The 24,993-nt window shown below is 47.0% G+C and overlaps 2 gene segments (V, D, J or C); one reads left to right on the plus strand and one right to left on the minus strand.

The window, feature by feature from the left end:
* LOC100076420 overlaps positions 1-24,993 on the plus strand; it is a 301,688-nt gene that overhangs the window by 220,987 nt on the left and 55,708 nt on the right. Inside the window, 1 exon segment of the C gene segment in view lies at positions 12,776-12,820. Within this exon segment, the coding sequence occupies positions 12,776-12,820 (45 nt within the window).
* LOC120638758 lies at positions 2,886-3,513 on the minus strand. The segment is given in 1 exon segment: positions 2,886-3,513. A coding segment is annotated over 1 exon segment (291 nt).

Here is a 24,993-nt window from a genome sequence, read left to right on the forward strand (position 1 = left end):
CAAAAATTGGAGGACCTGGGTTCTAATCCCAGCTCCGGTGCTTGCCTGCTGCTCGACCTTGGGCAAGTCATTTCACTTCCTCTGTGCCTCCATTTCCTCATCTGTAAACTGGGGACAAGACACCTGTTCTCCTTCCCCCTTAGACTACGGCCCCCATGTAGGAGAGGGACCGTGTACAATTCACTTGTATCAACCTCAGTGCTTAATAATAATGTCGGTATTTGTTAAGCGCTTACTATGTGCAGACCACTGTTCTAAGCGCTGAGGTAGATACAGGGTCATCAGGTTGTCCCACGTGAGGCTCAGACTTCATCCCCATTTTACAGATGAGGTAACTGAGGCCCAGAAGAGTTAAGTGACTTGCCCACAGTCACACAGCTGCCAAGTGGCAGAGCCAGGATTCGAACCCATGACCTCTGACTCCCAAGCCCGGGCTCTTTCCACTGAGCCAGTGGTTGGCGCTTAGAAAGCGCTTAATAAATACGACAGCTATTTTTTATTTGTTATTCCAACAACAACTGACAGGCGGAAACGCTATGGGGGCGGGGGGGAGCGTCCGTGTGTCTGTGTGTGCACCTCTAGCTCCTTCCAGCAGCCAGAATGGAATTTGGGATAACCAATGGGGACCTGGGAAGAATCAATCAATCGATCGATCAGCAAGTAATCCAGCCTTGGAAAAAAGGTGACATTCACTGCCACTCAGAGGATAGTTTATCTCCTGTCCTCCTAGCACACCTCATCACCCAGCTCAGAGCTGCTGTTTTATTGGATCACTGACAGAAACTTAGACACCCCCCCCCTCTCCGAGCCCTAGGCTGTTGGCTTACTGAATGAAGGGATATTTCCCCCTAGGGGGGGCCAAGTCTTTATCCTGCCTGCAGGAGCAGTACATTTGAAACCCGACCTTCAGGCTGGCGTGACCCAGCACGGGTGCACTGGTTAGAAGTGAAAAATTCCCCAAATGATGGCCCAGTTCGGACCCCAGAGTGCCATAGTGGCCTCGACTATCTGGGGCGATTCTATGCCGGAATTAAACAGACGGGCTGGGACAAACCTACAGGGTCATTCATTCATTCATTCAATCGTATTTAAAACGTACTTACTGTGTGCAGAGCACTGTACTAAGCTCTTGGGAGAGCACAATATAACAATAAACAGACAGAGTCCATGCCCACAACAAGCTTAATCGGTCAGGTCTCATAATTCCTCCCTCCTGATCTATTATTAATAAGGCATTTATTAAGTACTTACTATGTGTTAAGGTGAGGAGTCCCTGTCCCCTGTGGGGGCTCATAATTTATCCCCATTTTATAGATGAGGAAACTGAGGCCCGGAGGTATTATGTGACTTGCCCAAGGTCACACAGTTGAACAATTGCAGAGCTGGACTCACGCCCTCCTTGATAGTGTGTTTCGAGGGCAATTGGAATCAAAGTGGAGTGAGAGAGTAGCAACCCACTGGAGTGCTGTATTAATGCACTGTACTAAACACTTGAGAAAGTAAAACACAAAAAGGTAACATATTCTCTGACCCTAGCAAATCTACACCTTAATAGGGAAGACATCCATGAAGTACTGGAGTAATTAAACTAATCAAATGTACAAGTGAATAAATATTCATTCCCTTTCGTTGTAAACAGGTTGAGAAGCCATGCTTAGTGAGGAGAGGCTCTCCTTTACACACTAGGAGAGTAACTGCCTGGGAAGCAACATGGACTAGTGGAAAGAGCACGGGCCCGGGAGTCAAGAGGATCTGGGTTCCAATCCCAGCTCTGCCTCTTGCTTGCTGCGTGACCTTGAGCAAGTCATTTAACTTATGCCTCAGTTCCCTCATCTGTAAAATGGTGATTCAATACCTGTTCTCCCTCCTGCTTAGACTGTGAGCCTCTCGTGGGACAGGACTCTATCCGCCCTGATTATCATGTATCTACCCCAGCATTTAGAACAGTGCTTGACACATAGTAAGCACTTAATAAGTATTATTATTATTATGCCTGTTTGTTTTTCTGAGTACTTAATCCAGTGGGAGCTTAAAAATCCTACTACTACTGATCCTTTAGGTAGGACCCTGCCTTGAACTAAGGAGTAACATTATTGCTACTAGTAACTACTATTGCTAGTAATTACATTTTTTAAAATCCTTCAATGGACAGAGCACGCTACTAAGTTCCTATCATCATTTTATTTGGTGTTTACTTTGTGGCTTAGTGGAAAGAGCACGGGCTTGGGAGTCAGAGGACATGGGTTCTAATGGGTTCTAACCTCTGATGGGTAACCTCGGCCAAGCCACTTAATAATAATAATAATGTTGGTATTTGTTAAGCGCTTACTATGTACAGAGCACTGTTCTAAGCGCTGGGCCTCTCTGTGCCTCAGTTAGCTCATCTGTAAAATGGAGATTAAGACTGTGAGTCCCGTGTGGGACAACTTGATCACCTCGAATCTACCGCAGTGCTTAGAACAGTGCTTGGCACATAGTAAGTGCTTAGAAAATACCATTATTTTCCAGCGTTTAGAACAGTGCTTGGCATATAGTAAGCACTTCACAAATACCATCATTATTATTATTATGTGTGGAGCACTGTTCTAAGCGCTGAGGTAGATACAAGGTAGGGCAGGGAATGCGTTTATTGTTTATTGCTCTGCACACAGTAAGGGCTTAATAAATACGATTGACTGAATGAGTGAATAAATGAATGAATGAGGTCAGACACAGTCCCCTATCTACATGGGCCTCGCAATTCAAGTCCCAGGATGCAAAGGTAATTGATTAAGTGTCACCCCCTAGTGGATGGGGATCAAACAAAACGGAGCAAGAGGGGCTTCAGCAACCCCAGAAACAGAGACTGGAGACCCTCCTGCTTGATCTGAGACCAAGAGCACCCTTTCAGCGGCAGCAGATGGGATCTCCCACCAGGGGAGTTAGCGTATAGCTCGGCTGGATCGCTGCATCACTGTGGGTTTCACCACGCAGTAATAGACGGAGCCGTCTTCAACTCGCACGGCTGCGATCTCCAAGTGGAAAGCACCCTGGTCTTTGTTGTGTAGCACAGAGAACCGCCCCTGGACGAAATCCGCATCCGTGGACCTGGTGTTATCCCTGTAAAGGATGAACTGGAGGGAATGGTCCGGCCTCCTCCGATACCAGTATAAATCTGGGTTTGAATACGATTTGTCGTAATGGCACTGGAGGGTCACTTTGCTGCCCTCCATCACGGTCAGGTCTGGGGAACTCTGGGTCACCAGAGCGCCCGCTGATCGCCTGCCTGCAAACACCAGAAGGGAAATAATCGGAGGAAATGATCAAAGTCCTGAAACCGGCAGCCCCAGAGAGCGACAGAAGGGACGGAGATGATTAAGTAGCGAGAAAGAGCCTTGGGGGAAGAAAGAACCCCTGAGAGGTTGAGACCAAGATGGATGGACTGAGGTGGAACAGGGAGGAAAAGAGGCGAAGGGGATGGGAGGGCTGGTTATAATTATTTTTGCTCACAGAATAGCAGGAGGCTCAGCCCTAGGATCCAAGTCATTTCTCTTCGCCGAGGCAAGCGAAATGAGATAGAGCGCACCGCATCTCAGGAAGTGCTTCTTCTGAAGCGACCCACGTCATAGCAAATGGCGCGGTTTCTCAGAGAAGGGGAATCCCCAGCTCAGAGAGAGTCCCAGGACCCAACGGGACTATTGCCAAAGCATCTCAGGGCAGCTGACTACACGAAAGAGCGAGGTAGTGTGGCCTAGAAGAACTAGCACAGGACTGGGGGTTGGAAGAAGGGTTCTAATCCCAGCTCTGTCACTTGCCTAATAAGAGACCTTGGACAAGTCAGGCAGTCAGTCAATCATATTTATCGAATGCTTACTGCGTGCAGAACACTGTACTAAGCACTTGGGAGAGTACATTATAACAATATAACAGACACATTCCCTGCCCACACGAGCTTACAGTCTAGAGACTGGAGAAGCAGCATGGCTTAGTGGAAAGAGCCCGGGCTTGGGAGTCAGAGGTCATGGGTTCGACTCCCGGCTCTGTCACTTGTCAGCTGTGTGACTGTGGGCAAGTCATTTCACTTCTCTGTGCCTCAGTTACCTCATCTATAAAATGGGGATTAACTGTGAGCCTCATGTAGGACAACCTGATTACCCTGTATCTACCCCAGCGCTTAGAACAGTGCTCTGCACGTAGTAAGCGCTTAACAAATACCAACATTATTAGAGGACCGTACAATGGGGATTTTTGTTTATTGAATCATATTTGCTAAGCGCTTACTGTGGGTCAAGCACTGTTCTAAGCACTGGGGTAGATACAAGTTAGGCCAAATAAAGTCCCTGACTCACATGGGGCTCATAGTCTAAGAAGGAGGGAGAACAGGTATGGAATCCCTTCTATTTTGCAGTGGAGGAAACAGAGGCACAGAGAAGTTAAGTGACTTGTCCAAGGTTTCACAGAAGGCAAGTGGTAGAGCTGGGATTAGAAGGCAGGTCACTTGGTCCCCAGGCCTGTGCTTTATCCACTAGGCCACACTGCTTTCCCATTAAAATTAGATGTTCTCCCTCCACCCTAGGCTCCCACTTTGTGGGACAGGGACTGTGTCTGATCTGATTGTATCTATCCCAATGCTTATCGGAATACTTGCTGCATGGTAAGCCCTTGACCGACCCCTTGCCCATGTTTCCCTAGGAGCTGGAACTCCCTACCACTTCGTATCCTACAGTCCACCACTCTCCCCACCTTCCAAACTCTCCTAAAATCACATCTACTCCAAGCCCTTTGTGTTCCCTATCCACTCTCCCCTCTGCACCGACTACGAACTTTCACTTTGATACTCAACTCAGCCCCGCAGTAATTATGTAAATATTCTCATACTCTATTTCCCCTATCCATAATTTTCCTGTCTGTTTTCCCCATAGACTATAAGCTCCTTTGGGGCAAGGATTGTTTCTGCCAGCTCTGTTGTATTGTATTCTCCCAAGCACTTAGTACAGTGCTCTGCACATAGTAAGTGCTCAATAAATACGATTGATTGATCGATCCTGAAAATTGATAATAACCATATCCATCAATCAATTACTCCTAATTGATGGTTGTGGTTATTACCAATTATTATCAATAAAAGAATAATGATAATAATGGGAACAGGGAGAAGAAGGGAAGGCGGGGCAGCCATCTGTCCCGTTTTCAGCTCACCTGTCCCCTATCTGGGATGGAAGTGCGGTTTGGCAAAGCGGTGTCTGGTATTATTGAGCCCCGTCAGTTGCCTCTGCATAAGACAGGGAGAGGAATAAATGGAAGAGACAGAGATCAACGAAGAGGAAAGCGGGGAAGAAACAAAAGAAGAGCCAGGCGGATTAGGGTGAGAGACAAGGAGGTGGAAAACGAGGAGTAGGGAATGGTTTGGAAGCAAACTAGGTGTGAGGAGGCACGTGCGGGAGCTACTTCGAGTAGCTCAGTGATGTTCTGGTTCCCATGGTAACAGAGCTGTCCATTTAAAGCTTTTTCTGTTTAATTTTTTTTTATTTCTTAACCACTCCCTGGAAACCTCGGGATGCCTGACCTGCCTCCACGTCCCCGAGTTGCCATCAGGGGCCCCGCTGGACAGCTCGGCCTGCAGGGCTGCGGGCTTCATTACTAGCCTTGGAGCGCCCCCCGCTGGTCCACCCTTCGCCCCTCGGCCCGGCTTCTAGAGGAATCGCAGAAAAGTGGGTCAGGAAGAGGAAAATCCTCCCTGTTCAACCACATAAATTCAGCTGATTCATTTCCATTTTTCGTCCGCCCTTCAGTTCTGCAGCTGGCAACCGCTTTCTTGACTTTGACTAACGGCGCGAGGCATGCAAGTCGCCGGGGTAGAGGCGTAAAGTGCTTGGGTCTTGAAAGAAAGGAGTAACACCTGAAGAGACATAGGGGGACATTTTCCCATAGCTAGGAAATTAAATTAGACAGCAGGGACCCTTCCAGGTAGATATGGTCAGATACCCTCCCACCACCCATCCAACCCCATAGAGGGGGAAGAAGATTTGGAAACTGGGAAGTTGGGGATGTTATCCAGAATGTGAAGGTCTGAGAACGGATGGGATTCAACTCTGATCCTGGGAAGAGTCTTAATCCCCACCAAATGGATCTGGCGATCTCAGAGCGTGCGGGAAGGACGTGTGCTTGGGTCCTAGGCTCTGGTCGAAAGAATGTTCCTTCATCATTTATTTCCTATCCAACCGGCAGAATCATTATCAACCCAGGAGCTGGACCACAGAACTGCAGGAGAAAGTGGATTGAAGAAAGTGCATCTCCAAGTGAACTCTCCTCTAGCTTCGGCCTCCATTTCCGGCCAGAATGGCCCCAGGAACCCGGTTCGGTGACCGAGACCGACTGACCAGAGCAAGGATTCGGCCCTGGAGCCTAATGGAGAGTGAGAACCAAGATGGCTGCCCTCCCAACCAGCACTTAAACAGGGACTATGTTCTTAGTCAAACCAGGTCAGTGTTTGCCTTTGGGTGGGATAGAAATGGGTGGGATGATCTGCTGCTGTCCCCTGGCCTGACTTTGTCCTTTCTAGGAAAAAGATAAAGTTCATCTCCATGGCGATCCGTGCCTTCCCTTCTCATCAGGTCTGCTGTAAAGGAGTGACTACCCCGTTGAAAAATGTCCCAAACTAAACAGAGCCGAGGATTAACACTGGGCAAAGGATAGATATTCACATTCCTGTCGTGAATGCTTGTTTTTAAGGGAAGCCACTTGTCCTGTGGCCAGGACAGGGATCAGGACCTCATCTGGGCTTGTGGAGTCCAGCCCCTTGAAGGATTTGTGTCTGGAGGTTGAAAAATTCCTGGAAGAGGGCAGCTTTGGGGTGTTTTTAGGGAGAGAGGGCCTTTTTCCTGCTTCCTCTGCCCTTCAGTGTCTTCCCGACATTGCCTGGACCACCCCCGTATCCCTAAGTGATAATAGTCCTTATTTTGCCGGGAGAGTGAGGTCTGAGCTCCCTCTTTCCCAGGAAGCCTCTAGACAGTGAGTTCTTCCTGGTCAGGGAACCCATCTAGACCAATTCTGCTCTATTATACTCTCCCAAACATTTAATACAGGGCTCTTCACATAGTAAGTGCTCAATAAATACCAATGATTTATTGACTTATTGCCAGAAGGATGGGCACAGACATGTAACATTGAAACCACAACCAAAGCCCAGGAAACAGGGCATCTATAGTTTTTGTAAAGCAGTTAGCTTCAGTGGCAGTGATACAGAAAAATTTACATTTGGAGCTGGGACTAGAGTAAGCGTGAAACCCAGTAAGTATTCCCTGGAGGTACTGTTTTTTCATGCAAAAAGCAGTGTAGAAGGTAATAGTCGTAATAGTAACAGCAGCATTTATTGAGCACCCACTTCATACTTTGCACTGTACTAGAATCTTGGGAAGTTTAATAATAATATAATAAGGAAGTTAAATGTCCCCAGCCCTCTAAGACCTTACACTATAAAGGGGGAAACAGACATACAGTGCCTGGCACATAGTAAGCGCTTAACAAATACCATAATTATTATAAATTATTATAAAACTATTTACAACTAGTAAAGTTGTAAAGTTTAGGGTAGTAGAATAGGTTTTCTGCCATGCTTTCCCATCTAAATACCCTGGGTATATTCTGTAAGGTACAAGCATAACTGATCTTCCCTCCCGACTTCCCTTCCCATAGCAGTCTCTATGGAGGAGACTGCACTCACAGCTCTCTTGGTGGCAAAGTCAGAGGTGAATCTGGGGTGCATAGCTGGGTGGTGGGGGGAAAAAAGGGGTGAGTTGCCCATCCAAGCTTTTTGCCAAATTCTGTGAGCCCCAAGGCAGTGGTCCCCCATCTTCCCCAAAGGCCACGAAAAGGGCTTTGGCATTCCGGATGGGCATTTGTTAAGCGTTTACTATGTGCCAGGCACTGTGCTAAGTCCTGGAGTGGATACGAGCAAATCGGTTTGGACACGGTCCACATCCCATGTGGGGCTCACAGTCTTAATCCCCATTTTACAGAGGAGGTAACCGAGGTACAGAGAAGCAAAGTGACTTGGACCAAGGTTACGCAGTCGACAAGTGACGGAGCCAGGATTAGAATCCAGTACCCCTTACAGCCAGGCCTGCTGCTTCTCAACTCTATTGAATTCTCCCAAGCTCTTAGTATGGGTGCTCTGCTGACAATAGGTGCTCAGTCAATATGGCTGATTGATTAATTGATTGATTGGTCAGTTGTATCCCTGCTGCTGCCTGAAGGACCCTTCTGCTCATCCCCCCACCTGCTCAGGGGCTCTGCAGGGAGTCTGTTCTTCTGCTCCTCTGATAGTGGGGAGGGGTTTTGGTAAAGGTCCCAAGAGCTGTGGGTCAGAAGCAACGAGAAACTCATCTTTGGGAAAGGGACTCTGTTGATCGTGGGGCTGGGTGAGTGAAGAACACTGTAGTAAATGCTTGGAAAAGTTCAGGACAAGAGAGTTGGTAGAGGAGATCCCTGCCCACTAGTTAGCAGTCTACAGGGGAAAAGGAGGGGGGGTTTTTGTAATGGCCCCAGTGTCTGTGGGGATGGAAACAGTCCACTTGTGTTTGGAGGGGGAACTACTGTAAGGGTGAAACCCAGTAAGTACCTTCTTACGAGTAGAAGATTTGGGCTTTTGGGTTGTTCTTTTTAAACTGAGAAGGGAAGGGCACAGCCCCTCACTGTTTCTGAAGAGCAAGGCGCTGTGCATATTTCTAAATTCCCCCTTTGCCTGGGTCAAGCAGAAAGTAGTTCTGGCTGAGAGAGGAGGGAGGGCAGAATGGCCACTGATAATAAGAGTAAGTATTATTATGGTATTTGTTAAGCGCTTATTATGTGTCAAGCACTGCTCTTAACCCTGGGGTGAATATAAGTTAATCATGTTGGACACAGCCCCTGTTCCAGGCGGTGTTCGGAGTCTAAGTAGGAGGGAGAACAGGTATTTAATCCCCATTTTACAAATGAGGAAATTGAAGCACAGAGAAGTTAACTTCCCCCGAAGTCACACAGCAAACAGGTAGTGGAGCTGGGATTAGAACCGAGGTCCTCTGACTCCCAGACTGATGCTCTTTCCACGAGCCTCACTGCACCTTCTCAGAGTAGAACTTGTTTGGTAGAGCCCAACACTTCTTGTGGTGAATTGAGGGACTTGTCTTGGGGATTTCCTGTGGCCTAGGGGCCAGGCCAAGCCACTGGCGACCACTATTGCGACCTCGTCTGTGGTCAGACCCAAGGGCAGGGTGAAAATCCCAGCATTTCCTACTGCTTCGAACGACCGCCCAATTTCACACACTAGCCAGAAGATAGTGAGTTAAATACACACAGTCCCTTACCTCTTATATACTCAGAAGTAGGTACCGACTTTGTGGATTACAGAGATTTTAGCAGAGTTCGGTTGAGGACCGGAAGGGGAAGGGAAGGGGACCGGCTTCAGGGAGTTAATAGGCCAGAAAGCCGCCATTTTGGGTCTTTTCAGTCCTGTCTGAAAAGTTTAAGGCTCCTCAGAGCCCTGAGATGAACAGGTCTGGGGGTCCAGCCCCTGTGGAGTGGGCATCCATGTTCTCAGACAGGCAGCGGGGAAACGGAGACTCAGAAACACCCTTGAAGGAGGGAGACAAGAGTGATGATGTGGAAAGGGCATTAGCTAGATCAATACACAGTGTATGTTGGACAACAGAACTGGGCTTTGATCAGCGAATCTACACAGATACTCCTTGTCAGCACTGACATCTCCCCGGAGGGCCAGGATAGAGAGAGGTCCCCTGCTGGAAGGCAGTGCTAGGCACCAGCCCCCATTTTTGCAAAGCCTCTCAGCACTGTGATCAGCAGGGCATTGGCAACAAGCTGACGTTTGGAATGGGGACTCACCTCAGCGTGAGACCGGGTAAGGGATTGATCACCGGGGCTGACCGTCACGGCCACCCTCCTCCCCCCCTAATCCAGTTACAACCCCCACAGGTAGACGGAGGGGGGAGAAGAAGAACGTCTGCAAGACTAATAGGCGGACAGATGCCATTGCTGCTTGGAGACCCCGGCTACGGCTGGGCTGAGCCGGCGTTTCCTTGTCCCCATCTGTCTCTGGGACTTGCTCCACAACCTGCAGCTCCTTGGCAGTGAGGTTCCTGCAGGCACACCCCTGCTGTTTTTATCTGCGGGAAGGGGCAGGGAGGGAAGGGAAGAAAGGGAAGGAGGACAGTACTGCTGGGCTTTGTCATCCAAAGAGGATTTGGGGGAAAAGGAACCTTAGTGAGTGAAAGTGGAGAGCTGATTCCTCGTTGATGTTGACTGGGGCAAAGGGGCTGCCTTAATAACTAAATAATAATAATTGTGGTATTTGTTAAGTTCTTACTATGTGCTAGGTACTGTACTAAGCTCTAGAATGGATACAAGCCAATTGGGTTAGACACAGTCACTGTCCCATGAGGCTCACAGTCTAAATCCCCATTTTACAGAGGGAACTGAGTCACAGAGATGTGAAGTGACTTCCCCAAGGTCACACAGCAGACAAGTGGAGGAGCCGGGATTAGAAGCTAGGTACTTCTGACTCCCAGGCCCATGCTCTATATACCCTCAGGGGAACCCCATGCCTGGTAAGGAGATTCACCATGGCTGTGATCTGACAATACCCCTCCATTCTTGCCGCATCTGGAGGCAGCATGGCTTAGTGAGAGCGTCATAACCACAATCAATCAGTGGTATTTATTGAGTGCTTACAGTGTGCAGAGCACTGTACTAACCACTTGGAAGAGTGAAAAAGAGTTGGTAGGCAAGGTCCCTGCCTTCTGGAGACAGTGGGATTGGGTCTGGTCCCAGCTCTACCACTGGTCTGCTGTGAGACTTCGGCCAAGTCACCCAACCCCTCGGAGTCTGCTTCCTCATCTGTAAAATGAAGATAAAATAGATTGTGAGCTCTGGAGAGAAAGTCTCCCCCCTAGACTGTAACTTCTTTGTGAGCAGGGAACATGTCTGCTAATTCTGTTGTATTGTAATAATAATAATGTTGGTATTTGTTAAGCGCTTACTATGTGCAGAGCACTGTTATCCCAAACAGTACAGTGTTCTAAACATAACAAGAGCTTAATAAATTCCATAGAAAAAAGTACCACCCACATAGGTCTTGGTAGGTACTGCCTGGAAGTTCCACTGTCCTGGCCCCCGCCATCCCCAACCACCCTCCCCGTAAGTCAGAGCCTTCATCTGGCCCTGACTTGAAATAGGCAATTCCTAAATGGATTCTGGATAGTGCTCTGTATTGAGCGTCTGGCTTGGGCAGGGGAGAATGTCATCGCAGTGAGGAGGCCATCAGAATACCTGTTGTGAAGTATGACACCAGATGGCAGCTCCCCCAACTATTTGTAAAGCCTCGTCAGGGAGTGTGACTACCTCTGGATTAAATAAATTTGTCTTTGGAAAGGGGACAAAAGTGACGGTGCATCCCAGTAAGTTGGAACGAATTTTGTCTTCCCCTTTCCTCCCTGGAATTCTCCTTCCTAAATCTTGCCTTTGGGAGTTTGGGCTTTGAGTAGACTGAGTCCATTAGTGGAGGCTGATACAGTAAGTGGGATGAGCCCTGAGCTGAGTTAGAATAATTAATTAGGGTACTTGTTAAGCGCTATGTGTCAAGCACTGTTCTCGGTTCTGCGGTAGACACAGGTCAATCAGGTCAGACCCAATCCCTGTCCCACATGGGGTTCCCAGTCTAAGTAGGATGGAGAACAGTGGGCAAGTCACTTTGCCTCTCTGTTCCTTAGTTTCCCTCCTCCATAAAATAGAGAGAACAGATGCTGGTCCTACCCACCCCGCAGAGATCCCGGACCGGTGTATTTTCATGATGATGAGGAGGAGGGTGTTTTTTAGGCACTTTCTATGTGCCAAGCACTATGCTAAATTCTGAGAAAGATGCACGGTAATCAGATAGGATAGAGTCCTGTCCCCCGGGGGCTCGCAGTCTTAAGAGGGTAGGAGAAGAGGTATGATATTTTCATCAAGCATTTGGAGCTCTTCAGACAACAAAGGAGAAGGAAAGAGACCTTGCCCAATCCATTGGATTGAGTCTAACGAGAAAAAATTCCCATCTCATCCTGTGACCCTAATCGGTTTTCTTCATTATTAGTATTATTGTTGTTGTTGTTGTTATATTTGTTAGGCACTCACTATGTGTCAAGCAATTTTCTTAGCACCAGAGTAGGTACAGGTTAATCAGGTTGGACTCAGCCCCTGTCCCATATTGGGCTTACACTCCAAGTAGGAGAGGGAACAGATATTTAATCCCCATTTCAACTTCGAAGAAACTGAGGCATAGAGAAGCTAAGTGTTTTGCCCAAAGTCACACAACAGGCAAGTGGTGGAGCCGGGATAAGAACCCAGGGCCTCTGGCTCCCAGGTCCATGCTCTTTCCATTAGGCCACGCTGTTGCTCTGCTTTTATTGCTGGGAAACTTAGAGTGTGGCTCACTCTTATTTTTGTGGAGAAAGAATCTTTCATCTAAAGATCGGTAGGGTGGAAGAGAGACCAAAGCTTAGCGAGAAGCCAGGTTGAAGTTGTCCTTTTGATCCCAGTTCCCCCAACTCAGGCCCCCACTTCCAGCTGGGGATGCTCCCCGACAGAGGTATGGAGGAAAGGTGACACGGCCAGAAGATCTGCAGTGGAGCAGTGATGAGATAGACCACAGACTAGCTGGAAGTGGGTTACACCTGAAAGGGCTGAGCGACGTTGGGTGGGGGATCCGAAGACCTTGTGCAGGTTGAGTTTTTGTAAAGCTCTGTTCCAGGGTGTAATTCTGGAGATAAGGTGATATTTGGACAAGGAACGAGTCTAACTGTAAAACCAAGTAAGTCTTTAAGGCAACACTCATCTCCTCGGTGCTTAATTTTATATATGAATAGACCGCATTCATCTAGTTTGTGGTATCAAATAAGATGTCATTGGTTGTATCTCCTGGGCTCCAGTCTCGGCTCCACTACTTGCCTGCTGTGAGAGCTGGGTCAAGTCCACTTAGTTTCTCTGGGCCTCAGTTTCCTCATCTATAAAATGGGGGTAAAAAAACTGTTCTCTCTCCCTCCCAGACTGTGAGCGCCAAGTGGGGAGGGACTGTGCCTGATCGGCTTCTAGTGTAGCTGTCTCAGGGCTTAGTACGGTGCTGGGCACATAGTAAGCACTTAATACTTTATTAAATTATTGTTTTCACTCAGAGGTCAGGATAATAAGAGGGACTCAAGTTGATAACCATTAAACTTACATAGGAGGCTTTAAACATTTAGAAATGTTGGTACTTCCCTTGGGGTGGTAATAATAATAATATTTGTTAAGCACTTACTATGTGCCAAGCACTGGGATAGATACAAGTTAATCAGGTCCCACGTGGGGCTCCCAATCTAAGTAGGAGAGAGAACGGGTAGTGAATTTCTATTTTGCAGTTGAGGGAACTGAGGCACAGAGATGTGAAGCCACTAGCCCAGTGTCGCACGGAGGGTACATAGTGGGACAGGGATTAGAACCCACGTCCTCTGACTCCCCAGCCCCGGCTCTTTCCATAAGGCCACACTGCTTCTGATAAGAGGAAAAAGTAGGAAGAATGGTGGGAGTTTCAGGAAGAATTAGGGAAACATTGGGAGCCACTAGGAGACAGTAAAGCCTCAGGAAAGGTGAGTTCCTGAATGTGGAGCCACTGTTCTAAATAGCAGCCAGCTGGTGGTTCTACTGCACTATGTTTCATGGAGATATCTTAATCTCTGCATTGGCAAAGGAAACCTGAGCAGAGAGCAGCAGTCTGGCTCCTCTCAGCATCCCCCCTCCCACCCACCCACCCTATCCTTATTTCTGGACTTTTCCAGGCCATCAGAGTACAATTTAAGAGCTAAAGGGGAGCTGTTAGAGAGGGAAGAAACTGGGGACTATGGAGGAAGCCGTCAACAAGAGGAAGGGAGAGAGAGGAGAGAGGAATTTATTGTCTCTTTCTCCTTGAGGAATACTCAGGTCCTTCTGACACCCAGATCCATTCTCTATCCGTTATTTCACATTACTTCTCTCAGAGCTCACTGGGTGTCTCTTGTAGGACAGAGGCCCGGAGCTGATCAGATCCTGGAATCCAACTGAAGGGACGAGTTTAAGGCTCATCCCTTAATGATCGTTCCCAAAGAAACCAGCTTCCCAGTAAACCCCTGGAGGGGATTCTCCCCTTTCAGCCCCGACTGGCTGGATTAGAACCAAGATGGATCTGACAACATAACATTAATCCTCCACTAGCCCTCTCTCTGTCCATCCACTGGGGTGAAATGGCCCTCCAGAGGCTTCTGGAAATGCCCTGGGGGAGGGATCATTTCTTTTTTTTCTGGTATTTATTAAGCACTTACTATGTGTCAAGCACTGCCCTAAGCACTGGGGTAGATAAAAGTTAATCAGGCTAGACCCAGTCCCTGTCCCACACAGAGTTCACAGTCTAAGTCGGAAGGAGAACAGTGGGCAAATCACTTTGCCTATTTGTTCCTCAGTTTTCCTCTTCCATAAAATGGGGGAGAACAGATGCTGGTCCTACCCACCTCCCAGAGATCCCAGACTGGTATATTTTCATGATGCTGATGAGAGTGTTTTTTAAGTGTTTGCTATGTGCCAAGCACTATGCTCAGTACATACGAGGTACTAGGTAATCAGATAAGCTAGAGTCCCTGTCCCCCAGGAGGCTCACAGTCTAAGAAGGAGGGAGAACGGGTATGATATTTTTATCATATAATCTGGTACAAGATCATTTCCATTTCCATTCTGGGCCTTCAGAATCAGTGGCGAACCCCAAAAAGGAGGAACTGAAAAATAGAAACTCAGAAACAAGATTTGATTCTGGAGGATGTCTGGAATGTTGAACAGCCCAAAAATAATGCCGTGGGGGATCTGATTCTTTCCCTTCTTCCCTCCAAATGATCGTCTGTGTCATTACAGACGAAATGGAGCCAAATTGAATTCTAGCGGTGTTCTCTGTCCACGTCTTCGCTATTGAACCAGCAGGGGCGGGGAATGAAATGCAGGCTGGGAACCGCAGAGCATTTGTGAAATTTACCTCCAGTTTCTGCGTCACGGACATGCAGAGGAGTGGAAATGAGACATTTGGGAAGGGAATTAAATTAAGAGTAAATCTAAAGAAATCTAAGGAAGGGTGCTCGGTAGCGAAGATTGTTTTTCCAACATAGCCACGTCAGGTTTGGCACTCCTTGCATCACATTTTGCAGGAGTTTCCACTAGACTAAAAGCTCCTTCAGGGCAGGGATCAGGTCTACTGATTCTGTAGTACCATCCCGTGTGTTTACTACAGAGCTCTGCGGAAAGTAGGTTGCTCAATCAGTGTTACTGATTGATTTTTTTGATGGCGCAAGGATAATGTAATACTGGTTGAAGAAGGGAAGGATTGTGTACTAGACTCTGGCTCTGAGAAGTGCTTAAGATTTTTCTTAAGAAGTGCTTAAGAAGCAGTGTGGTCTAGTGGATAGAGCATGGGCCTGGGAGGTGGAAAGACCTGGGTTCTAATCCCGACTCCACCACTTGTCTGCTGTGTGGTCTTGGGCAAATCACTTAACTTCTCTGTGCCTCAGTTACCTCAGCTGTAAAATAGGGATTAAGATTGTGAGCCCCTCATAGCTAACTCGATTTGCTTGTATCCACCCCCAAGCTTAGAACAATGCCTGGCACATAGGAAGCACTTAACAAAATGCCACAATTATCATTATTATTTTTCCTTTCAATGGTGTTTTATCACTGTGGAAAAAGTTCTGGATATAATAGGAAAAGGCACCACACACTGCTATAAATGCAAATGAGATGTAAATTAGCGATGGCAGACGACAAGAGCTGAGAGATAAAGGGATTAAAAACTTGGCACACATCTCAGCCGTTGAGGATGATTCCATAAGTATCTAAAAAATGATGGGTTTTTTTCTATCCAAAACAGGCAGATTTCCTCCTAATCCTTTTCACTCTACAGAATTGGAAATTGTTTCTAAATCAGCTCGTCCCGGGCTGAGACAGGAAACTGACTGTTTTGAGACTTGGCGGGGTGGGTGTCTGCTGTCACCGTTTTTGTAAAGTTCTTCGTGACAGTGCTACTCTAGTGGGACAAGAGATAAGCTGGTGTTCGGAAAGGGAACCAGCTTGGAAGTAAATCCAAGTAAGTGTGAAAGAACAAGCCCATCTCGGGATCACACAAGGATTTTGCACATTGCATTTAGCCGTTTGGGTCTGGTTCAGTGGCCCTTGGGGAATTGACCTGGAAAAAGTAAAGATGGGGTCAGACAAGGTGGAATTCCGTCTCATGTATCAAGAGCACTGGGCCTGAGTAACAGTCATTCCCTGACCACGAGTAGCTTACATTCGAATGGCGAGAAACCCCTAAAAACGTCTGTGATGCTTTTGTAGAATTGACAGGTATTCCAGCATGTCCTCCTTACCCTCTTTCCACAGTGGGTTTTTTGTTCTTTTTTTTATAGTATTTGTTAAGTGCTTACTCTGTGCCAGGCACTGTACTAAGCACTGGGGTAGACACGAGGGAATCGGGTTGGACACGGTCCCTGCCCCACATAGGGATCACAGTCTTAATCCCCGTTTTACAGATGAGGTAAATAAGGCCCAGAGAAGTTAAGCGACTTGCCCAGGGTCATGCAACAGACAAGTGGCAGAGCCGGGATTAGAACACAGGTCCTCTGATTCCCAGCCCCGCGCTCCAAGTGGGTTTGCCCCACTTACGCAGGGACATGTTCAGAGCTGCGACTTGGTGAAAGGAAGTTACTCAGGGTTTAGATTTTGTAAAGCTGCTTTTGAATGTGGAACACTGGGGGAGCAGACCAGAGGCTGGTATTTGGCCAGGGGACCAGTTTGACTGTCCAACCATGTAAGTATGCAAGGCCCATTCTCTCCCCTTCTCCACCACCCCACCCCCAAACCCCCGGCCTCAGAGGTGGATGTTGGCCATCCTTTTTGGGGCTGACCTCATTGGAACATCCCATCCATCCCTTTGGCCTGGGGAATTTGAGCCATTAGGCAGAGGTCAAATTGGCTTCCTCAGATGCTGGCACCAAAACTCCAACCTCCCATTCCATTCCAACCTGTTTCTAGGAAACCCCCAGGATGTGAATTAGTGAGTGCTGTTTTTCTGTGGTATTAGTAAAGCGCTTACTATGTTCAAAGCGTTGTTCTAAGTGCTGGGATAGACACAAAGTTATCAGGTTGGACACAGTCCCTGTCCTGTCAGGGGTTTACAGTCTATCAATTTACAGTTTACAGTTTAATCCCCATTTTACAGATGAGGAAACAGAGGTGCAAAGATGCTATTTCATTCAAGGATTTGGGAGATATTGCCCCAAAGGCTAGAGATTCAAAACCTGTTCTCCCTCCTACTTAGATTGTAACCCCAATGTGGGACATTGGCTTTTGTGGTATCTCCCCCAGCGCTTAGTACAGTGCTTGACACATAATAAAGACTTCACAGATACGACAATCGTTATTATTAGGAAAGCAGAAATAATCAGTGAGGAGATGATTATGTGGGGGGAAGAAAAGCAAATAGATTTTCTGAGCTGTAAATGTGCAGGATTTTGTCTTCCCCTGAAACCCTGCTCCCTCTCACACTCAGAACCCCAGTGTCTGAGCCAGCAAAAAAACTTCCACTGGTACCTTTTTTTTTTAAACTCCCGACCCGTATGAAGGTCTGAGAGTGCATGAGGAGAGGGCAAGATTGATCTGCGGTAACCCCTTCCTCCTTCCTTCTTGGTTGAGGGATGTTACTTTGCCCGCTTTTATAAAGTTTCTTGTGGCCGGGAGAATATTGCGGTTAACAATTTCAAGCTGTTCTTTGGAAAAGGAACCCAAATCACTGTGAGTCCAAGTAAGTCTGAGGAAAAAAACCATTCTGCCCGCTTGTTGCCCCCAAACCCTTTGAGTTCACTTTTGATGGTAACGATAACAATAATAATAATATTTATCAACTATTTCATATGTGCTAAGCACTGGAGTAGATACAAGATAGGTTGGAAACAGTCCCTGTCCCACATGAGATTCATGAACTGAGAGAGGAAGAACAGCCAATTTTGTCCCTTTAAAAAAAAAAAGGTATTTGTTAAACAGTTACTATGTGCCAGGCACTATACTAAGCAGTGGGGTAGATACAAGATAAACAGGTTGCACACATTCGCTGTCCCACGTGGGGGGGGTCACAATCTTAATCCCCATTTTACAGGCGAGGTAACTGAGGCCAAGAGAAAGTAAGCAACTTGCCCAAGGCCATACAGCGGACAAGCGGCGGAGCTGGGATTAGAACCCAGGTCCTTCTGAATCCCAGTGCCATGCTCTTTCTATTAGGCCACACTGCCTCAGTAGTCCTGTTTCCAGCTCATTATTGCTAAGAGAATTCAGAGTGCAGTGGTGGGTTTAGGCAGCGTCTGTCGGTGCTGAGATAGAGACATCTGGGTACCATAGCTTTGCAGTTTCTCTTGTCAAGGGCCCGGGTCCAGGCCTCTATTAGTATTTGTCGGGGCAACCCTACGAGCCTGCATACTGTCCAGGAAACCATTTCAATTTGCCTGGCATAGGCCTGGTGCTGGATGTGTTGGAGTTGGAAAGCTTTGGACCCTTTCTTCTTGGTTGTTGGATGAAAGAGAGCCCGGCTGGGTCAGGATTGGCAGAGCGAGCTGGGAAGAGGCTTGTTTTTGTAAAGCTTCCTGTGATTGTGTGACTCTGGCAATACAGGGAGGATGACATTTGGGGTTGGAACGCGATTGACAGTTGTACCAAGTAAGTCTGAAAGCGAGATTCTCCTGTGCTTCCAGTATTTCTTGCTGCCCTCCAACCCTGCTTGACCCTCAAATGCTCATTTTTTTATGGTATTTGTTAAGCGCTTACTATGTGCCAGGCACTGGGGTAGATACAAGTTAATCAGTTTGGGTACAGTCCCTGCCCCACATAGGATTTATAGTCTTAATCCCCATTTACAGATGAGGTAACTGAGGCCCAGAGAAGTGAAGTGACTTGCCCAAGATCATAGAGCAGGCAAGTGGCGATGAAGGGATTAGAACCTAGGTCCTTCTGACTTCCAGTCCAGTGCTCCAGGCCATGCTGCTTCTCAGAACTTCCTCTGTGCTCGTCTGTTGCTCCTGCTCAGAATACCCCAACTCCCCTCCCATTTCAGTGAATTCGTGGGCCTGAAAATGGGGGCCCAGGGAACGGGAGATGAAGTGAGAGAAGTGAGAAGGGCGCATCCTGAAACCAGCTGGCGAATCATCCCGAAAAATTCTGCTCTAAAATGGAAACAAGGGCTTGGGAGGGATAAATGAATGGACTGGCTGAAAAATCAGCCTGAGAAATGTGTTGTGTTCAGCCTCACCCGTCTGAGCCCTTGGTAGATGAACTTGCTCTGTCTCTGAACAGGGAAGGGATGAGACATGCCAGGAGCCTCAGAGAGCAGGTTATTGTAAAGACTTGGGAGACTGTGCTAATACTGGTAGCAGTAGCTTTGGAAAGCTGGTATTTGGGCAAGGGACCATCTTGACCATCAAACCAAGTAAGTGTGAGAGCAGGATGACCCTGTTGGAAATTCCCAATTTGGGACTAGAATCACCCTGCCCCTATTCTTATCCCCTTGTTGGGTTGTGACATCACTAGGCTGTAAGAAAATGACCGACACATTTCCTCGTAAGAGAGTGGCCGACATATAGTTTGTGAAATGGAGTTGAAAGATTAGGGCTCCTTTTGTGACTGCTTAATGCCTCTGCTATTGCACCAATATGGGAGGAGAGAAACTGACTATTTTGAGATACATTAAGAGCCCTCTGCCAATTGTTTTAAACTCCCTGCTCTTGTGTGACTTGTGATAGCTAGGAGAAGCTGCCTTTTGGAGAGGGGAACACAGGTAATCGTGAATCCTAGTGCGTTTGAATCAATCCAGCCCTGCCAGTTTCTCTCAGAGCTTTTCTCACCTTTTTGATGGAGTTTTCCCTGGTAGGCCCAGAAAAGTTGAGAATACTGGAAAGACGCGATTTGGAATAATGAAACCAAAATAGAAAGATGTTGGAGATGTGAAAAGGAAAGGGTAAATTAGTGACCGAGGGTTCCTAATGGGTTAGTAAAAGGAAAACTTAGGACGGTTATTTAAAGCAATGAGGGGCAACCTTCATTCAGGGCTTCGAAATATCCTGTTGCCACTGTCAGAAAAAGAGTGTAAGTTCCTTGTGGGCAGGGAATGTGTCAATTCTTTGTTTTGAATTTCCCATGTGCTCAGTACGGTGCACTGTACCCAGTGAGCTTTGGATAACTATTTGTTCTACTGGGATAATAATAATAAAAATTGTGGCATCTGTTAAGTGTTTATTATGTACTAAATGCTGGGTTAGATACAAGATAGTAGAAGCAGTATTGCCTAGAGGTTAGAACACTGGACTGGAAAGGACCTGGGTTCTAGCCCCAGCTCTGCCACTTGTCTGCTGTGTGACCTTGGACAAGTTACTTCACTTCTCTGTGCCTCAGTTACGTCCTCTGTAAAATGGGGACTAAGACTTTGAGCCCCGTGTAGGACGCGGACTGTGACCAACCTGATTACCTTTTATCTATCCCAGTACTTAGAACAGTGCCTGGCGCTTAGTAAGCACTTAACAAATATCATAAAAAAAGATAATCAGGTCAGACATAGTCCCTGTCCCGCACAGGGCTCACAGTCTAATTAGGTAGTAAATAAAACAGGTATTTAATCCCCATTTTGCAGATGAGGAAACTGGGGCACAGAGGAGTTAAGTGACTTGCCCAAGGTCACCCAGTAGGCAAGTGGGGAGACAGGATTAGAACACAGATCCTCTGACTCCCAGGCCCATGCTGGAAGGAGGGATCATTGATCTGATCCAGATTAATTTGTGTTCTCACTGACGAGCTCCAGCCCCAGAGTGATAAAGTAGATATTACTAGATAAAGGCTTTTTTTGCTGTTTTTTGGTTTGGTTTCACTTAGTATTTACATGGACCACTTCCTCCTTGTTTTCCGGGTTCTCAATCTTTGAGTGCTCCCAGAGTTTTCCAAGATGATAAACAACCTATACATCTCCACAGTTGCTGAAAATGATTGGCCAGACAGAGAGTTATCTGCAGGTGCTGGGATAAGAGAGTTGTTGGAATCGGTGCATTTATTTTTTATCTCTCCGACTGGCAGCATAAATTCTCCCAAGTCAGGAAACCAATTTATATGTGAAAGCTCCAGTGTGGTGCTCTAGGCTAGGTAGCAAAATCCAGTCTTGAGTGGCAGGGATATGTATGTCTATTGTTTGTCTCTAAGGGGCTCCAGGTGGCATGCCCCTCTGCCCGGTTTTTGTAAAGCCTCGCCCAGCGGTGGGCTACAACCGGAAACAATCAGCTGAAATTCGGTCCAGGGACACGTTTGACCGTAAAGCCGAGTAAGTTGAAAAGCTGGCCATAAGCCCAGCTGTTGATCGTGGTTTCTGAACTTGCTCGTCCCCATGAAACTTCCCCAGGTAGTTGAAGGCAGCCCTCCCGGCCAGACAGATGGGCATGAGATAAAACAAGATGGTGGCCTTTCTGACTCCATCATGTTTGAACGACAGGACCTGAGGGAGTTACTTAACAACAACCAGACCCAAGCTGGGCAATGCCAATGAGCTAGTAGATGGAACAATGTGAAAAATGGAGGACAGGCAGATAAGAGGACCCCAGTGACTCCAGATGAGATCTGTAGGAAGCTGATATTATTGCCTCAATCAATTAATCAGTGGTATTTATTGAGCACTTATGGTGTGCAGAGCACTGTACGAAGTGCTTGGGAGAGTACAATACAGCAGAGTTGGTAGACACGGTCCCTGCCCGTGAGAAGCTCACAATCTAGAGAGGAGATTCCAGTCTCCAACCTCAGAATGAAACGGGTCCCAAGGTGGAGAAATCCAGGTAGAAACATTTTGCTTCACTGCCGTCAACAGGTATAAGTTTCAGCTGTGGATTCTTTTGTGCGGAAACACAGCCCCCAAGGGTCTCCAAATTGGCCTGCCAGCTGACTCTCCTTGGAGACTTCCTCTGCTAGTTTTTGCAAAGGGTTCTGTGACAGTGTGGGACCGGCAACACCAAGCTGATATTTGGGCAGGGGACAACCTTGACAGTGATCCCAAGTAAGTCACCGTGGGTGTGTCCCAAGGGCTGTGGGATGGGCTGGCTTCTTGACCTGTGGGGTGAGAGCATCCTCTGCCCAGGGAAAGATCTGAGTCGGGGTCACTTAGGTGGGAGATGTACCTAGAGCAGTTAGGACAGAGGGTCAGTACACACCGACACGTGCAGATTATGAACTTGAGCTGGAAATAACCAAGCCAGGTGGAGGCTGGATCCACCTCAGGTAACTATAGGATGTGTGAGAGGGTTTGTTGGGTTTTTTTTACGTGTATGGTATTAGTTAGGCACCTAATGTGTGCTGGGCACTGTACTAAGTACTGGGGTAGATATAGTCCATGTCCTATATGGGGCTCACAATCTCAGTCCCCATTTTATAGATGAGGAAACCGAGGTACAGAAAAGTGAAGTGACTTGCCCAAGGTAGTAGACAGGTAGTAGAGCTAGGATTAGAACCCAAGGCCTTCTGACTCCCAGGCCCGTGCTCTGTCCACTAGGCTATACTGCTCCTCTCTCCATCGGAGGCATGGCAGAGGAGGAAATGACATGAAAGAGCCTACTATACCAATGTCTTTGTCCTCTCCCAAGCCCTTAGTACAGTGCTCTGCACATAGTAAGCACTCAATAAATACCACCGATTGAAGAAAGAAGGGGTGGGCAGGAAACAGAAAGCCAAGATGGAAATTTCCAGGGATATGATGCAGACTGGATGTCTCTTTGCCAGAATAGGAGGAAGCAAAAAGAAGGCCATTTTAGAATCCCATAAAAGTAGAGAGAAAAAGGGAGCAGAGGGGTGGACCCCCAATCTGACCAAAAATCTAATAGACGTGGGGCTTTAATTAGTGAAGAAGGAGCACAAGGTGAGCGCAATAGCTTTCACATTCCTCCTCTCTAAATTGGAATCCATAGCCAGAGTTTTGTTGTGCCCACACAGCACTGACTACCAATGTTCTCTGCCCAGGGTCCCCTACTTCTAGTGCCTTTATTCATTCAGTCATATTTACTGAGCGTTAACTGTGTGCAAAGCATTGTACTAAACGCTTGAATATTCCTCTGCCTGCCCTGAAGCGGGAGAGAGGTTCTTGTCGACTTTAGGAGTGACAGGGCCTGGGCTTCAGGCACTTCCTCTTCCAATTTTGTTGAGCTTCTTATCACTGTGTAGCACCGGCGCCACCGGGAAACTTCATTTTGGAACTGGGACAGTGTTGACTGTGAATCCAAGTAAGTATTCTGGAGAAAACAATCCCTGACTGGACAAAGAATCGTAGTACTGTAAGAAGCCTACCCAGGGTATGTCCCCATAAAATGTCCCCCAGTTCCTTCATCCCAGGAATTATTTCTCTCAGGGAAAGGACCCTAAATTTATTTTTCCTACCTGCCCATCTGTGCATCTCATGGGGGCAGGGCAAACAGGCTGCTTAGGGGTAAAAAAGGGTGTTGGTGGTTATTTGCAAGGCTAACCTACACTTCAGATTGATCACCCAATTTCATACTTCTTGAGAAGTAAGAATTTTCCTTCCACTGTTTCTGATCTGATTATCCTTTGTTTGTGCCAGTGCTTAACACAGTGCTTGGCACTAAATAACACAAAATAACCCTGGCCAAATCCCTAGACTGAGGGGTGGAATTGGAGGCTGTTTTCTCTCGATATGTGGGTGGCACAAAGCCGGAGAAGGGGAATGAGATGATCACAAAGGAAAATAGGAATACGGCAGGCCGGGGGGAGGAAGGAAAATGAAAGATGCTTTTAGGCTGGCTCCAGTTTTAAAGCCTAAAGAGCTTATTGGCACTGTTTGCACAGAAGAAGCCTTTCTTTCCTTAATCCTCCCCTTTTCAAAGCATTGGGAGAAAAACAAGTTCACCTTTCAGAGTTAAAGCCTTTTATCTCTATGTCGTGATCAAGTTTGGGGGTTTAAAAGTCAACTGATTATTTTTTTATAGTACTAAGTGCTTACTATTTGGCCAGCACTGTACTAAGCACTGATGTAGATGCAAAAAAATCAGGTTAGACACAGTCCATGTCCCATTTAGGGCTCACAGTTTTAATCACCATTTTACAGATAAGGTAACTGAGGCACTTAGGTAAGTGACTTGCCTAAGGTCACGCAACAGACAAGTGGCAAATTTAACTATTGTATTGTTTATTAAGTACTTTCTATGGGTGAAGCACTATGCTAAACACAGGGATGGGTGTAGATAATCAGATTGGACGCAGTCCCTGACCACACAGGGCTCACAGTTTAGAAAGCGGAAGGGCAGACATCTTGCCCCTTTTACAGTTGAGGAAACTGACCTAGAGAGGTTGAGTGACTTGGCCAAGGTTACACAGCAGTCCTGTAAGCAGACTGGGGACTACAACCCAGGTTTCTTGACTTCCAGTCCCTGACTCTTTCTACCTTTGTGTGTGTGTTTCCTTGATTCTACCTGAATCGATCAATCATATTTATTGAGTGTTTATGTGTGTAGAGCATTGTATACAGAGCACCCTTGGGAATACAGTACAAGCACTGGTAGACATATTCCTTGCCCACAAGGAGCTTAAAGTCTAGAAGGGGAGACGTGCATTAAAATAAATTAAGATATGTACATAAGTGCTGAGGGTGGGTTGAATAAAGGTTCAAATCCAAGTGCAAGGATGATGCAGGAGGGAGAAGGAGAAGGAAAATTGAGGATTTAGGGAAGTCTCTTGGGATGTGATTTAATAAGACTGAAGATGGAAAAGTGGTGGTCTGTCAGATATGAAGTGGGGAGGATAACACTGTGAACCAGAGAGTTATTCTTCCCAGTTTTCAAAGAGCTAAAAATTAAAAGAAGGAAGTTTTGTGGGTAAAAAAAAAAGGAAATGAGCAGCAGTTTTTGTAAAAGACTTGGAAAC

The sequence above is a fragment of the Ornithorhynchus anatinus genome, chromosome 13 (genome assembly GCF_004115215.2).
Source record: "Ornithorhynchus anatinus isolate Pmale09 chromosome 13, mOrnAna1.pri.v4, whole genome shotgun sequence".
Lineage (NCBI taxonomy): Eukaryota > Metazoa > Chordata > Mammalia > Monotremata > Ornithorhynchidae > Ornithorhynchus > Ornithorhynchus anatinus.